Source organism: Dendrobates tinctorius, unplaced genomic scaffold (genome assembly GCF_039654945.1).
Source record: "Dendrobates tinctorius isolate UK_male_01 unplaced genomic scaffold, ASM3965494v1 ptg000232l, whole genome shotgun sequence".
Taxonomy (NCBI): domain Eukaryota; kingdom Metazoa; phylum Chordata; class Amphibia; order Anura; family Dendrobatidae; genus Dendrobates; species Dendrobates tinctorius.
In genome coordinates, this window is record NW_027361899.1 from 16,954,157 (window position 1) to 16,967,515 (window position 13,359).

At 41.2% G+C, this 13,359-nt stretch overlaps 1 protein-coding gene across 1 annotated transcript in view; it reads right to left on the minus strand.

The window, feature by feature from the left end:
* Window positions 1–2,469: 2,469 nt before the first annotated feature.
* CAPN14 (calpain 14) overlaps window positions 2,470–13,359 on the minus strand; it is a 35,349-nt gene continuing 24,459 nt past the window's right edge. Inside the window, exons 21-22 of the mRNA XM_073556363.1 lie at window positions 6,330–6,621; window positions 2,470–2,928 (exon numbers count right to left, since the gene is read on the minus strand). Coding sequence (XP_073412464.1) covers window positions 6,595–6,621 — 27 coding nt within the window. The 3' untranslated portion in view covers window positions 2,470–2,928; window positions 6,330–6,594. The remainder of the gene's footprint in view (window positions 2,929–6,329; window positions 6,622–13,359) is intronic.

The following is a 13,359-nucleotide window of genomic DNA, read 5'->3' on the forward strand; positions in this document are numbered from 1 at the left end:
TCTGCACAAGCCTAATATTCCCAGCGGTGCCAGAGGTAGTATCTCTGCATCTGCGGAAGAAACCCCCCCCCCAATGACAGTAACCCCCAGCAGCACTTTAGTTACTCCAGCAGCTGCTGAGGACGGAGGTGAACAGAGATTTTTTTTAACCATCTATGATGATAAGAATAACTCTTTAAAGAGGTCGTCCAGGTATAGGAAAACATGACCAGCCTTTTTCAGAAACAGCGCCACTCTTGTGCAGAGGCGTTATTTAATATAGCATTTATCCGCATTGACTTTAATGGTGCTGAGCTGCAATACCAGACACAACCTGTGACAGTGGTGGCGCCATACTGCGATACACTAGATGTCTTTTGAGCGTCTGTAGCAAACCCTGTAAGAAAATTTCCATTACAAGTCATTAAAGGGGATCATCGCATTCCACATTTCTATCCATTTTTGGGCTTATTCAGATGAGACTGATCCCCTTCACAATAGATTTCTCTCTTTCCATTAATGAGCTGGTAAATCCGGCCGCAGAGTCCACAAAGGAAGGAGACGGTAAATGGCGGAATAATAGGGAGAGAAGCGGCGCCATCCTGCAGAATGAGCAATTTGTAATCTTCAGCCATTGAATTGTCATAGTGTTATTCTGCATGGCGAGAAGAGATTCCCCCGCTGATAAGTGGCACATCATTCACCGGTGTACAATGGAAGCCAAGGCACAAGGTCTGATGTGCTCTTCACACCAAGAAGCTCTCAGAGACTCCACAGGATCCTTCAGGCTTCAGTCCCCTCCAGACAGCAGCTTCATTAACTCTGTCCCTGCCATTCTCTAGAACCTCGCTCTGGGAATAAAGTCAATGCCAAGCAACTAAAGAGGTCCCGCGCCTTTAACGAATGTGATAAGATTTGTCTCTGATGAAAAAAAGATGAACGTTCCGGAACACTTTGTAACCAGATGCAAATCGTGACAGCAGCGCAGAGTATTTCAGAGGAGGAGTGTGCTGGTCTTGTTGGGGGCAGTGATGCTGATGCTAGTGCTGATGTTGATGCAGCGCAGAGTATTTCAGGAGGGTAATGCACCGATCTTGTGGAAGGCTGTGACCAGGTTATACGATGAGAGAGAGAACAGGGCTCAGTGTGGCCAGGGCAATGTCACGATCTGAGGAAGGGAAGGAAACAAGTGGGAGGTCACAGACTGATAGGTACAAAATTAAAGAAGCGGGGTCCTTATTTTTCAAGAAAATAATATGATAACTTTGTGAAAGAGCAGTGAGTTATCCTTTCCTGTTAATAAAGATTGATGGCATCAGAGAAAGGTTTGGCCTGCAGTCCTCACAGCCCCTCCTCATAACTACTCAGGCCTCATCCTCCAAAACCAGATTCACCATCATTAAGGAAGATCAATTTACTCTCTACTCTCCAGATCACAACTCATCAACTGTGCCCGTGACCCGATCTCGACCCACCTCATCCCAAACCTCACCACAGTCTTCATCTCAACCCTAACCTATCTCTTCAACCTATCACTAACAACTGGTGTCTTCCCTTCTTGCTTCAAACATGCCTCAGTTACACCTATCCTCAAAAAGCCCTCTCTTGACCCGTCCTCTGAGTCTAGCTATCGCCCTATATCACTTCTCCCCTATGCCTCAAAACTACTGGAACAACACGTCCATCTTGATCTGTCCTCCCACCTCTCCTCCTGCTCCCTCTTCGACCGCTCACAATCTGGCTTTCGGCTGCATCACTCCACTGAAACTGCCCTAAGTAATGTCACCAATGACCTACTAGCCGCCAAGGCCAAGTGACCCTACTCTGTCCTTCTCTTCCTGGACCTGTCCTCTGCCTTTGACACAGGAAGCCATTCCCTATTACTACAGACCCTCTCATCTCTCGGCATCACTGACTTGGCCCTATCTTGGATCTCGTCATACCTAATAGTTCATAGTCTCATGGCTTTCAGTATCACCTCTATGCTGGTGACACACAGATCTACCTCTCTAGACCAGATATCACCTCCCTACTAACCCAGAATCCCTCAATGTCTGTCCGCTATTTCATCCTTCTTCTCTGCTAGATTTCTAAAACTTAATATGGACAAAACAGAATTCATCATCTTTCCCCCATCTCACTCGACTCCCCCCAATGGACCTATCCATTAAAGTAAATGGCTGCCTACTCTCCCCAGTCCCACAAGCTCACTGCCTCGGGGTTATCCTTGACTCTGATCTCTCCTTCAAACCACATATCCAAGCCCTTTCCACCTCCTGCCGACTTCAACTCAAAATTATTTCCCGACCAAAAATCTACAAAAACCCTAATCCATGCCCTCATCACCTCCCGCCTTGACTACTGCAACTGATCTGTCTTTACATACGGTGAAGATCAAAGAAAATAATATCCCACAAAGCAGAACTGAGCGACCAGGAGAGACCATCAGAGCGATGAGGTGACGAGGAGATCGGACAGAAGAGGAAACATTTCTTGAAAATATTTATTTAATAAAAATCACCATATAATGATCAGAAATACAATGTAATCATGTAAAAAAAAAGCATGGACGGCAAATACATAAAAGAAAAAAATAAGTTAAATAAATAGCATAAAATACATTATAAAAAAACTTCAATAAATAAAATATAAAGGCAGCGACGCCGACCAGCAGCGTCATCAAGGGTTAACACCACAGTTACATTGTATCAATACATTTACAGCTCTTATACAGTCAGTGAGTGCAGGAAATGCTCCAGATTATCAGGATGTGCCAGATTAATGGAACTGCTGGATTATTGGAGGGCAGATTATACAGGGAGCGGTCAAGTATAACTGGAAAATGTGACTGTTTCTGTTTCCATCCTGATTCAGAGCAGCCATAGATATCAGCGAGCAGCGAGTAAGTGTCATGGCGCCGCCCGCACCCCGACATCAGCGCGGCGACACCTGTGTACAAGAAAGAAAAACGAATATGAAACCCCAGAAAGTCAGCAACACATCCACAACCGAGCCAGCACCCAAATGTGTACGTACCCCAAGTGTCAGTGCCATTATCCTGTACCCCGAGTATCAGTGCCATTATCCTGTACCCCGAGTGTCAGTGTCATATTCCTGTACCCCGAGTGTCAGTGTCATTATCCTGTACCCCGAGTGTCAGTGTCATTATCCTGTACCCTGAGTATCAGTGGTCAGTGTCATTATCCTGTACCCCAAGTGTCATTATCCTGTACCCCGAGTGTCAGTGTCATTATCCTGTACCCCGAGTGTCAGTGTCATTATCCTGTACCCTGAGTGTCAGTGGTCAGTGTCATTATCCTGTACCCCAAGTGTCATTATCCTGTACCCCGAGTGTCAGTGTCATTATCCTGTACCCCGAGTGTCAGTGTCATTATCCTGTACCCTGAGTATCAGTGGTCAGTGTCATTATCCTGTACCCCAAGTGTCATTATCCTGTACCCCGAGTGTCAGTGTCATTATCCTGTACCCCGAGTGTCAGTGTCATTATCCTGTACCCCGAGTGTCAGGGTCATTATCCCGTACCCCGAGTGTCAGGGTCATCATCCCGTACCCCGAGTGGCAGCATCATTATCCTGTACCCCGAGTGTCATTGTCATTATCCTGTACCCCGAGTGTCATTGTCATTATCCCGTACCCCGAGTGTCAGGGTCATTCTCCTGTACCCCGAGTGTCAGTGTCATTCTCTTGTACCCCGAGTGTCAGTGTCATTCTCCTGTACCCCGAGTGTCAGTGCCATTATCCTATACCCCGAGTGTCAGTGTCATTATCCCGTACCCCGAGTGTCAGGATCATTCTCCTGTACCCCGAGTGTCAGTGTCATTCTCCTGTACCCCGAGTGTCAGTGTCATTATCCTGTACCCCGAGTGTCAGTGTCATTCTCCTGTACCCCGAGTGTCAGCGTCATTCTCCTGTACCCCGAGTGTCAGTGTCATTATCCTGTACCCCGAGTGTCAGTGTCATTCTCCTGTACCCCGAGTGTCAGCGTCATTATCCCGTACCCCGAGTGTCAGCGTCATTATCCCGTACCCCGAGTGTCAGTGTCATTCTCCTGTACCCCGTGTGTCAGTGTCATTATCCTGTACCCCCAGTGTCAGTGTCATTATCCTGTACCCCGAGTGTCAGGGTCATTCTCCTGTACCCCGAGTGTCAGGGTCATTATCCTGTACCCCGAGTGTCAGTGTCATTATCCTGTACCCCAGTGTCAGTGTCATTATCCTGTACCCCGAGTGTCAGTGCCATTCTCCTGTACCCCGAGTGTCAGTGTCATTATCCTGTACCCCGAGTGTCAGTGTCATTATCCTGTACCCCAGTGTCAGTGTCATTATCCTGTACCCCGAGTGTCAGTGTCATTATCCTGTACCCCGAGTGTCAGTGTCATTATCCTGTACCCCGAGTGTCAGGGTCATTATCCCGTACCCCGAGTGTCAGGGTCATCATCCCGTACCCCGAGTGGCAGCATCATTATCCTGTACCCCGAGTGTCATTGTCATTATCCTGTACCCCGAGTGTCATTGTCATTATCCCGTACCCCGAGTGTCAGGGTCATTCTCTTGTACCCCGAGTGTCAGTGTCATTCTCCTGTACACCGAGTGTCAGTGCCATTATCCTATACCCCGAGTGTCAGTGTCATTATCCCGTACCCCGAGTGTCAGGATCATTCTCCTGTACCCCGAGTGTCAGTGTCATTCTCCTGTACCCCGAGTGTCAGTGTCATTATCCTGTACCCCGAGTGTCAGTGTCATTCTCCTGTACCCCGAGTGTCAGCGTCATTATCCCGTACCCCGAGTGTCAGCGTCATTATCCCGTACCCCGAGTGTCAGTGTCATTCTCCTGTACCCCGTGTGTCAGTGTCATTCTCCTGTACCCCGAGTGTCAGTGCCATTATCCTATACCCCGAGTGTCAGTGTCATTATCCCGTACCCCGAGTGTCAGGATCATTCTCCTGTACCCCGAGTGTCAGTGTCATTCTCCTGTACCCCGAGTGTCAGTGTCATTATCCTGTACCCCGAGTGTCAGTGTCATTCTCCTGTACCCCGAGTGTCAGCGTCATTATCCCGTACCCCGAGTGTCAGCGTCATTATCCCGTACCCCGAGTGTCAGTGTCATTCTCCTGTACCCCCAGTGTCAGTGTCATTATCCTGTACCCCGAGTGTCAGGGTCATTCTCCTGTACCCCGAGTGTCAGGGTCATTATCCTGTACCCCGAGTGTCAGTGTCATTATCCTGTACCCCAGTGTCAGTGTCATTATCCTGTACCCCGAGTGTCAGTGCCATTCTCCTGTACCCCGAGTGTCAGTGTCATTCCTTGGCTTCCATTCTTTCATAACATTCCTGTTGTATCACCCATCATACATTCTCCGCACCTATAAATCACAATGTGCGGGTTTTTCTGAGAACAGCGCCCCCTAGGTGTGAATATTACAAGCTCTCGCTGTCCTTATTACTAATATGTGCCGCTGGAGGAGACCCCTGAGCCCCCGGTAACCCGCCATCCGCCACCTCCTCGGCTGCTCCCCCGGGTGATGCCCATTATAGGGACATAATAATAGGTGGTCTCGCGGCCCCCTGCTTCCTACACAGCGCGCGTCGCCCTGACATCGCTCTCATCTCTGCGCGTCCCCCCGTAATAACCCGAGATGTTGCGGCTCCGGCAGCGTCAGCCGCGTCCGCGGATAATGTGTCCGTTCCGCCCAGGTAGAATGTTGATGGAAAACACGACGCCGTCGCCGCGCTGATTACCAATAAACAAGTCGGATGTTATTAGTAGAAGCGCCGTCAGGCTAATTGTCGGATATAATGGAAAGTGCGGCGCGCGGCTCGCTAACCGCCAGCAGCCGCCCACACGCAGCGACATCAGAGCACGCCGTCCATTACTGCCCGATCGCTTTCATGTCTGAGTACAGAAGGAAAAGAGCGGCCGCGGTAACACCGGCTCGTACAACGGGCCCGCAGATTAAGATTTCGTCTCATCTTAAAGGAGAACAGTCACCATTTTTCCACTCCAGTATGAGTTATAAGGGATAATTCTGATCGTGACGATAATTACAATAAAAAAAATCCTAAACTCAAAGAAAAATCTTCCTGCTGCAGACAATTATCTTTTTTTTTTCTCCATTTCTTCCAAGAGTCATAACTTCTTTTTTTCCCCCATCAATATCAGAGTTCACATGTAATACCCATCTCTAGTCACTAGGTGTCACTGTTCTGCTTTTATTAACCATTCGCAGCACTAACAACAGCGACCCCTGATGGTGAAAATAGGCAGAAAAATGCAATAACGACCGATGAAATGTAAAAATAATGTCCAAAGATACGAGAGACCATCCTTACCTTAACAATCACAAGGATCACCAGGTCAGATGTGAATTAAAAATATTATAAAATAAATAGTGGAAAAAAATAAATATGCAATAAAAAAAAAAAAAATTACAAAATAATGTGCAAAACTATAAGTTGTGATTCGGAAATGTCTACAGACTTGAGTGTAAAAATTGATCTTGATTATTGAATAACGTAATTGAAAAAACAAAATCTATTAAAAATGAATTGCGGAAAATCAGTGCAAATATCCATAAAAAGGATTTTCTTTGGGTCCTCAGGCGTAAAGAGTCAGCATCATCCACTGTAGAAAAGAATACAGTCAGGATTAGGGGCACAGAAATGTATTAATAATACAAAAATTGTAGAATTCCAAGATTAGTCACTGACTAAATTATATAAAGTAAATAGCTCAATAGTGACACCTAAAGGAAGAATGCTGTAATAACATCTGAAAAAAAAAATACCGTCAGAACCTGCACCTGAACTATACGGAGATGGCGAGGACTATACAAAGCTATAATGACCCCGAGATTACACGAATCACACTGATGTCTGACTCCATTAAAATGTGATCACCGTCATCTACTGCTCCCCAGGACGGGAGAAAATCATTAAATACAAACCAATCTTCACTGATACAAGAAAAACATTCCCAAGATTCAAAGGACAAATGTGACTATTCTGTGCAATTATGTAACGTGGTCATTAGTGAGAGGAGACATCAGTATAGAATCTCATTCACAAAGGCAGAATTATATCAAGAACCTGGTCAATATTCCTGTACATAGGGGCAGTATTATAGTAGTTATATTCTTGTACATAGGAGCAGTATTATTGTAGTTATATTCTTGTACATAGGGGCAGCATTATAGTAGTTATATTCTTGTACATAGGAGCAGTATTATAGTAGTTATATTCTAGTACATAGGAGCAGTATTATAGTAGTTATATTCTTGTACATAGGGGGCAGTATTATAGTAGTTATATTCTTGTATATAGGAGCATTATTATAGTAGTTATATTCTTGTACATAGGGGGCAGTATTATAGTAGTTATATTCTTGTACATAGGAGCAGTATTATAGCCGTTATATTCTTGTACATAGGGGCAGTATTATAGTAGTTATATTCCTGTACATAGGAGCATTATTATAGTAGTTATATTCTTCTACATAGAGGCAGTATTATAGTAGTTATATTCTTGTACATAGGGGGCAGTATTATAGCGGTTATATTCTTGTACATAGGGGCAGTATTATAGCAGTTATATTCTTGTACACAGGGGCAGTATTATAGTAGTTAGACTCTTGTACATAGGGGCAGTATTATAGTAGTTATATTCTTGTACATAGGAGCATTATTATAGTAGTTATATTCTTCTACATAGAGGCAGTATTATAGTAGTTATATTCTTGTACATAGGGGGCAGTATTATAGCGGTTATATTCTTGTACATAGGGGCAGTATTATAGCAGTTATATTCTTGTACACAGGGGCAGTATTATAGTAGTTAGATTCTTGTACATAGGGGCAGTATTATAGTAGTTATATTCTTGTACATAGGGGGCAGTATTACAGTAGTTATATTCTTGTACATAGGGGGCAGTATTAAAGTAGTTATATTCTTGTACATAGGAGCAGTATTATAGTAGCTATATTCTTGTACATAGAGGCAGTATTATAGCAGTTATATTCTTGTACATAGGGGCAGTATTATAGCGGTTATATTCTTGTACATAGGGGCAGTATTATAGTAGTTATATTCTTGTACAGTCATGGCCAAAAGTTTTGAGAATGACACAAATATTAATTTTTACAAAGTCTACTGCTTCATTTTTTCTAATGGCAATTTGCATATACTCCAGAATGTTATAAAGAGTGATCAGCTTAACAGCAATTACTTGCAAAGTCAATATTTGCCTAGAAAATTAACTTTATCCCCCAAAACATATTTCAACATCATTGCAGCCCTGCCTTAAAAGGACCAGCTAACATCGTTTCAGTGATTGCTCCATTAACACAGGTGTGGGTGTTGATGAGGACAGGGCTGGAGATCAATCTGTCATGATTAAGTAAGAATGACGCCACTGGACACTTTAAAAGGAGGCTGGTGCTTGGCATCATTGTTTCTCTTCTGTTAACCATGGTTATCTCTAAAGAAACACGTGCAGTCATCATTGCACTGCACAAAAATGGCCTAACAGGGAAGAGTATCGCAGCTAGAAAGATTGCACCTCAGTCAACAATCTATCGCATCATCAAGAACTTCAAGGAGAGAGGTTCCCTTGTTGCCAAAAAGGCTCCAGGGCACCCAAGAAAGACCAGCAAGCGCCAGGACCGTCTCTTAAAAGTGTTTCAGCTGCGGGATCGGGCTACCAGCAGTGCAGAGCTTGCTCAGGAATGGCAGCAGGCAGGTGTGAGTGCATCTGCACGCACTGTGAGGCGGAGATTCTTGGAGCAAGGCCTGGTCTCAAGGAGGGCAGCAAAGAAGCCACTTCTCTCCAGGAAAAACATCATGGACAGACTGATATTCTGCAAGAGGTACAGGGAGTGGACTGCTGAGGACTGGGGTGAAGTCATTTTCTCTGATGAATCCCCTTTTCGATTGTTTGGGACATCTGGAAAACGGCTTATTCGGAGAAGACCAGGTGAGCTCTACCACCAGTCTTGTCTCATGCCAACTGTCAAGCATCCTGAAACCATTCATGTGTGGGGTTGCTTCTCAGCCAAGGGAATGGGCTCTCTCTCAGTCTTGCCTAAAAACACAGCCCTGAATAAAGAATGGTACCAGAATGTCCTCCGAGAGCAACTTCTCCCAACCGTCCAAGAGCAGTTTGGCGATCAGCAATGCCTTTTTCAACATGATGGAGCACCTTGCCATAAAGCAAAGGTGATACCTAAATGGCTCAGGGAGCAAAACATAGAAATTTTGGGACCATGGCCTGGAAACTTCCCAGATCTTAATCCCATTGAGAACTTGTGGTCAATCATCAAGAGACGGGTGGACAAACAAAAACCTTCAAATTCAGACAAAATAAAAGTATTGATTTTGCAAGAATGGACTGCTATCAGTCAGGATTTGATCCAGAAGTTGATTGAGAGCATGCCAGGGAGAATTGCTGAGGTCCTGAAGAAGAAGGGTCAACACTGCAAATATTGACTTGCTGCATTAACTCATTCTAACTGTCAATATAACCTTTTGTTACTCATAATATGATTGAAATTATATTTCTGTATGTGATAAAAACATCTGACAAACAAACATAAAAACCAGAGGGCAGCAGATCATATGAAAATATAATATTTGTGTCATTCTCAAAACTTTTGGCCATGACTGTACATAGGGGGCAGTATTATAGTAGTTATATTCTTGTACATAGGAGCAGTATTATAGTAGTTATATTCTTGTACATAGGAGCAGTATTATAGTAGTTATATTCTTGTACATAGGGGCAGTATTATAGTAGTTATATTCTTGTACATAGGGGGCAATATTATAGTAGTTATATTCTTGTACATAGGAGCAGTATTATAGTAGTTATATTCTTGTACATAGGGGCAGTATTATAGTAGTTATATTCTTGTACATAGGGGGCAATATTATAGTAGTTATATTCTTGTACATAGGGGCAGTATTATAGTAGTTATATTCTTGTACATAGGAGCAGTATTATAGTAGCTATATTCTTGTACATAGGAGCAGTATTATAGTAGTTATATTCTTGTACATAGGGAGCAGTATTATAGTAGTTATATTCTTATACATAGGAGCAGTATTATAGTAGGTATATTCTTGTACATAGGGGCAATATTCTAGTAGTTATAATCTTGTACATAGGGAGCAGTATTATAATAGTTATATTCTTGTACATAGGGGCAGTATTATAGTAGGTATATTCTTGTACATAGGGGCAATATTCTAGTAGTTATATTCTTGTACATAGGAGCAGTATTATAGTAGTTATATTCTTGTACATAGGGGGCAGTATTATAGTAGTTATATTCTTGTACATAGGGGCAGTATTATAGTAGGTATATTCTTGTACATAGGGGCAGTATTATAGTAGTTATATTCTTGTACATAGGAGCAGTATTATAGTAGTTATATTCTTGTACATAGGGGCAGTATTATAGTAGGTATATTCTTGTACATATGGGCAGTATTATAGTAGTTATATTCTTGTACATAGGGGCAGTATTATAGTAGTTATAATCTTGTACATAGGGAGCAGTATTATAGTAGTTATATTCTTGTACATAGGGGCATTATTATAGTAGGTATATTCTTGTACATAGGGGCAGTATTATAGTAGTTATATTCTTGTACATAGGGGCAGTATTATAGTAGTTATATTCTTGTACATAGGAGCAGTATTATAGTAGTTATATTCTTGTACATAGGAGCAGTATTATAGTAGTTATATTCTTGTATATAGGGACAGTATTATAGTAGTTATATTCTGGTACATAGGGGCAGTATTATAGTAGTTATATTCTTGTACATAGGGGCAGTGTTATAGTAGTTAGATTCTTGTACATAGGGGCAGTATTATAGTAGTTATATTCTTGTACATAGGGGGCAGTATTATAGTAGTTATATTCTTGTACATAGGGGCAGTATTATAGTAGTTATATTCTTGTACATAGGGGGCAGTATTATAGTAGTTATATTCTTGTACATAGGGGCAGTATTATAGTAGTTATATTCTTGTACATAGGAGCAGTATTATAGTAGTTATATTCTTGTACATAGGAGCAGTATTATAGTAGTTATATTCTTGTACATATGGAGCAGTATTATAGTAGTTATATTCTTGTACATAGGAGCAGTATTATAGTAGGTATATTCTTGTACATAGGGGCGATATTCTAGTAGTTATAATCTTGTACATAGGGAGCAGTATTATAGTAGTTATATTCTTGTACATAGGGGCAGTATTATAGTAGGTATATTCTTGTACATAGGGGCAATATTCTAGTAGTTATATTCTTGTACATAGGAGCAGTATTATAGTAGTTATATTCTTGTACATAGGGGCAGTATTATAGTAGGTATATTCTTGTACATAGGGGCAGTATTATAGTAGTTATATTCTTGTACATAGGGGCAGTATTATAGTAGGTATATTCTTGTACATAGGGGCAGTATTATAGTAGTTATATTCTTGTACATAGGGGCAGTATTATAGTAGTTATAATCTTGTACATAGGGAGCAGTATTATAGTAGTTATATTCTTGTACATAGGGGCATTATTATAGTAGGTATATTCTTGTACATAGGGGCAGTATTATAGTAGTTATATTCTTGTACATAGGGGCAGTATTATAGTAGTTATATTCTTGTACATAGGAGCAGTATTATAGTATTATATTCTTGTACATAGGAGCAGTATTATAGTAGTTATATTCTTGTATATAGGGACAGTATTATAGTAGTTATATTCTGGTACATAGGGGCAGTATTATAGTAGTTATATTCTTGTACATAGGGGCAGTGTTATAGTAGTTATATTCTTGTACATAGGGGCAGTATTATAGTAGTTATATTCTTGTACATAGGGGGCAGTATTATAGTAGTTATATTCTTGTACATAGGGGCAGTATTATAGTAGTTATATTCTTGTACATTGGAGCAGTATTATAGTAGTTATATTCCTGTACATAGGGGCAGTATTATAGTAGTTATATTCTTGTACATAGGGGGCAGTATTATAGTAGTTATATTCTTGTACATAGGGGGCAGTATTATAGTAGTTATATTCTTGTACATAGGGGCAGTATTATAGTAGTTATATTCTTGTATATAGGGTTAGTATTATAGTAGTTATATTCTTGTACATAGGGGGCAGTATTATAGTAGTTATATTCCTGTACATAGGGGCAGTATTATAGTAGATATATTCTTGTACATAGGGGGCAGTATTATAGTAGTTATATTCTTGTACATAGGGGCAGTATTATAGTAGTTATATTCTTGTACATAGGGGGCAGTATTATAGTAGTTATATTCGTGTACATAGGGGCAGTATTATAGTAGTTATATTCTTGTACATTGGAGCAGTATTATAGTAGTTATATTCCTGTACATAGGGGCAGTATTATAGTAGTTATATTCTTGTACATAGGGGCAGTATTATAGTAGTTATATTCTTGTACATTGGAGCAGTATTATAGTAGTTATATTCCTGTACATAGGGGCAGGATTATAGTAGTTATATTCTTGTACATAGGGGCAGTATTATAGTAGTTATATTCTTGTACATTGGAGCAGTATTATAGTAGTTATATTCCTGTACATAGGGGGCAGTATTATAGTAGTTATATTCTTGTACATAGGGGGCAGTATTATAGTAGTTATATTCTTGTACATAGGGGGCAGTATTATAGTAGTTATATTCTTGTACATAGGGGCAGTATTATAGTAGTTATATTCTTGTATATAGGGGCAGTATTATAGTAGTTATATTCTTGTACATAGGGGGCAGTATTATAGTAGTTATATTCCTGTACATAGGGGCAGTATTATAGTAGATATATTCTTGTACATAGGGGGCAGTATTATAGTAGTTATATTCTTGTACATAGGGGCAGTATTATAGTAGTTATGTTCTTGTATATAGGGGCAGTATTATAGTAGTTATATTCTTGTACATAGGGGCAGTATTATAGTAGTTATATTCTTGTACATAGGGGCAGTAATATAGTAGTTATATTCTTGTACATAGATATGTATACATATGTATTTCTTTAAAAATTGCATTGTATCCGTAGAAGATTATCTTTAGTGAATCTGCTTCTATATAGTCTTTCATATTCATGAGCTCTGTGTAACTACGCTCTGCACTGATTAGCAGCTTTCTGCCTATGCACATTATAGACAGAAAGCTTCCAGTCAGTGCTGTGGGCGGGTTATTCAGAGCTCAGCATTAGAGAACTGGTAAATCTGCAGCAGATAAAGCAGTGATTTTATCAAAACTGTAGCAGTCAGCCCAGTATGTGACACATGACTGGAATCAGGGTCTCAGCCCCTACAAAATGC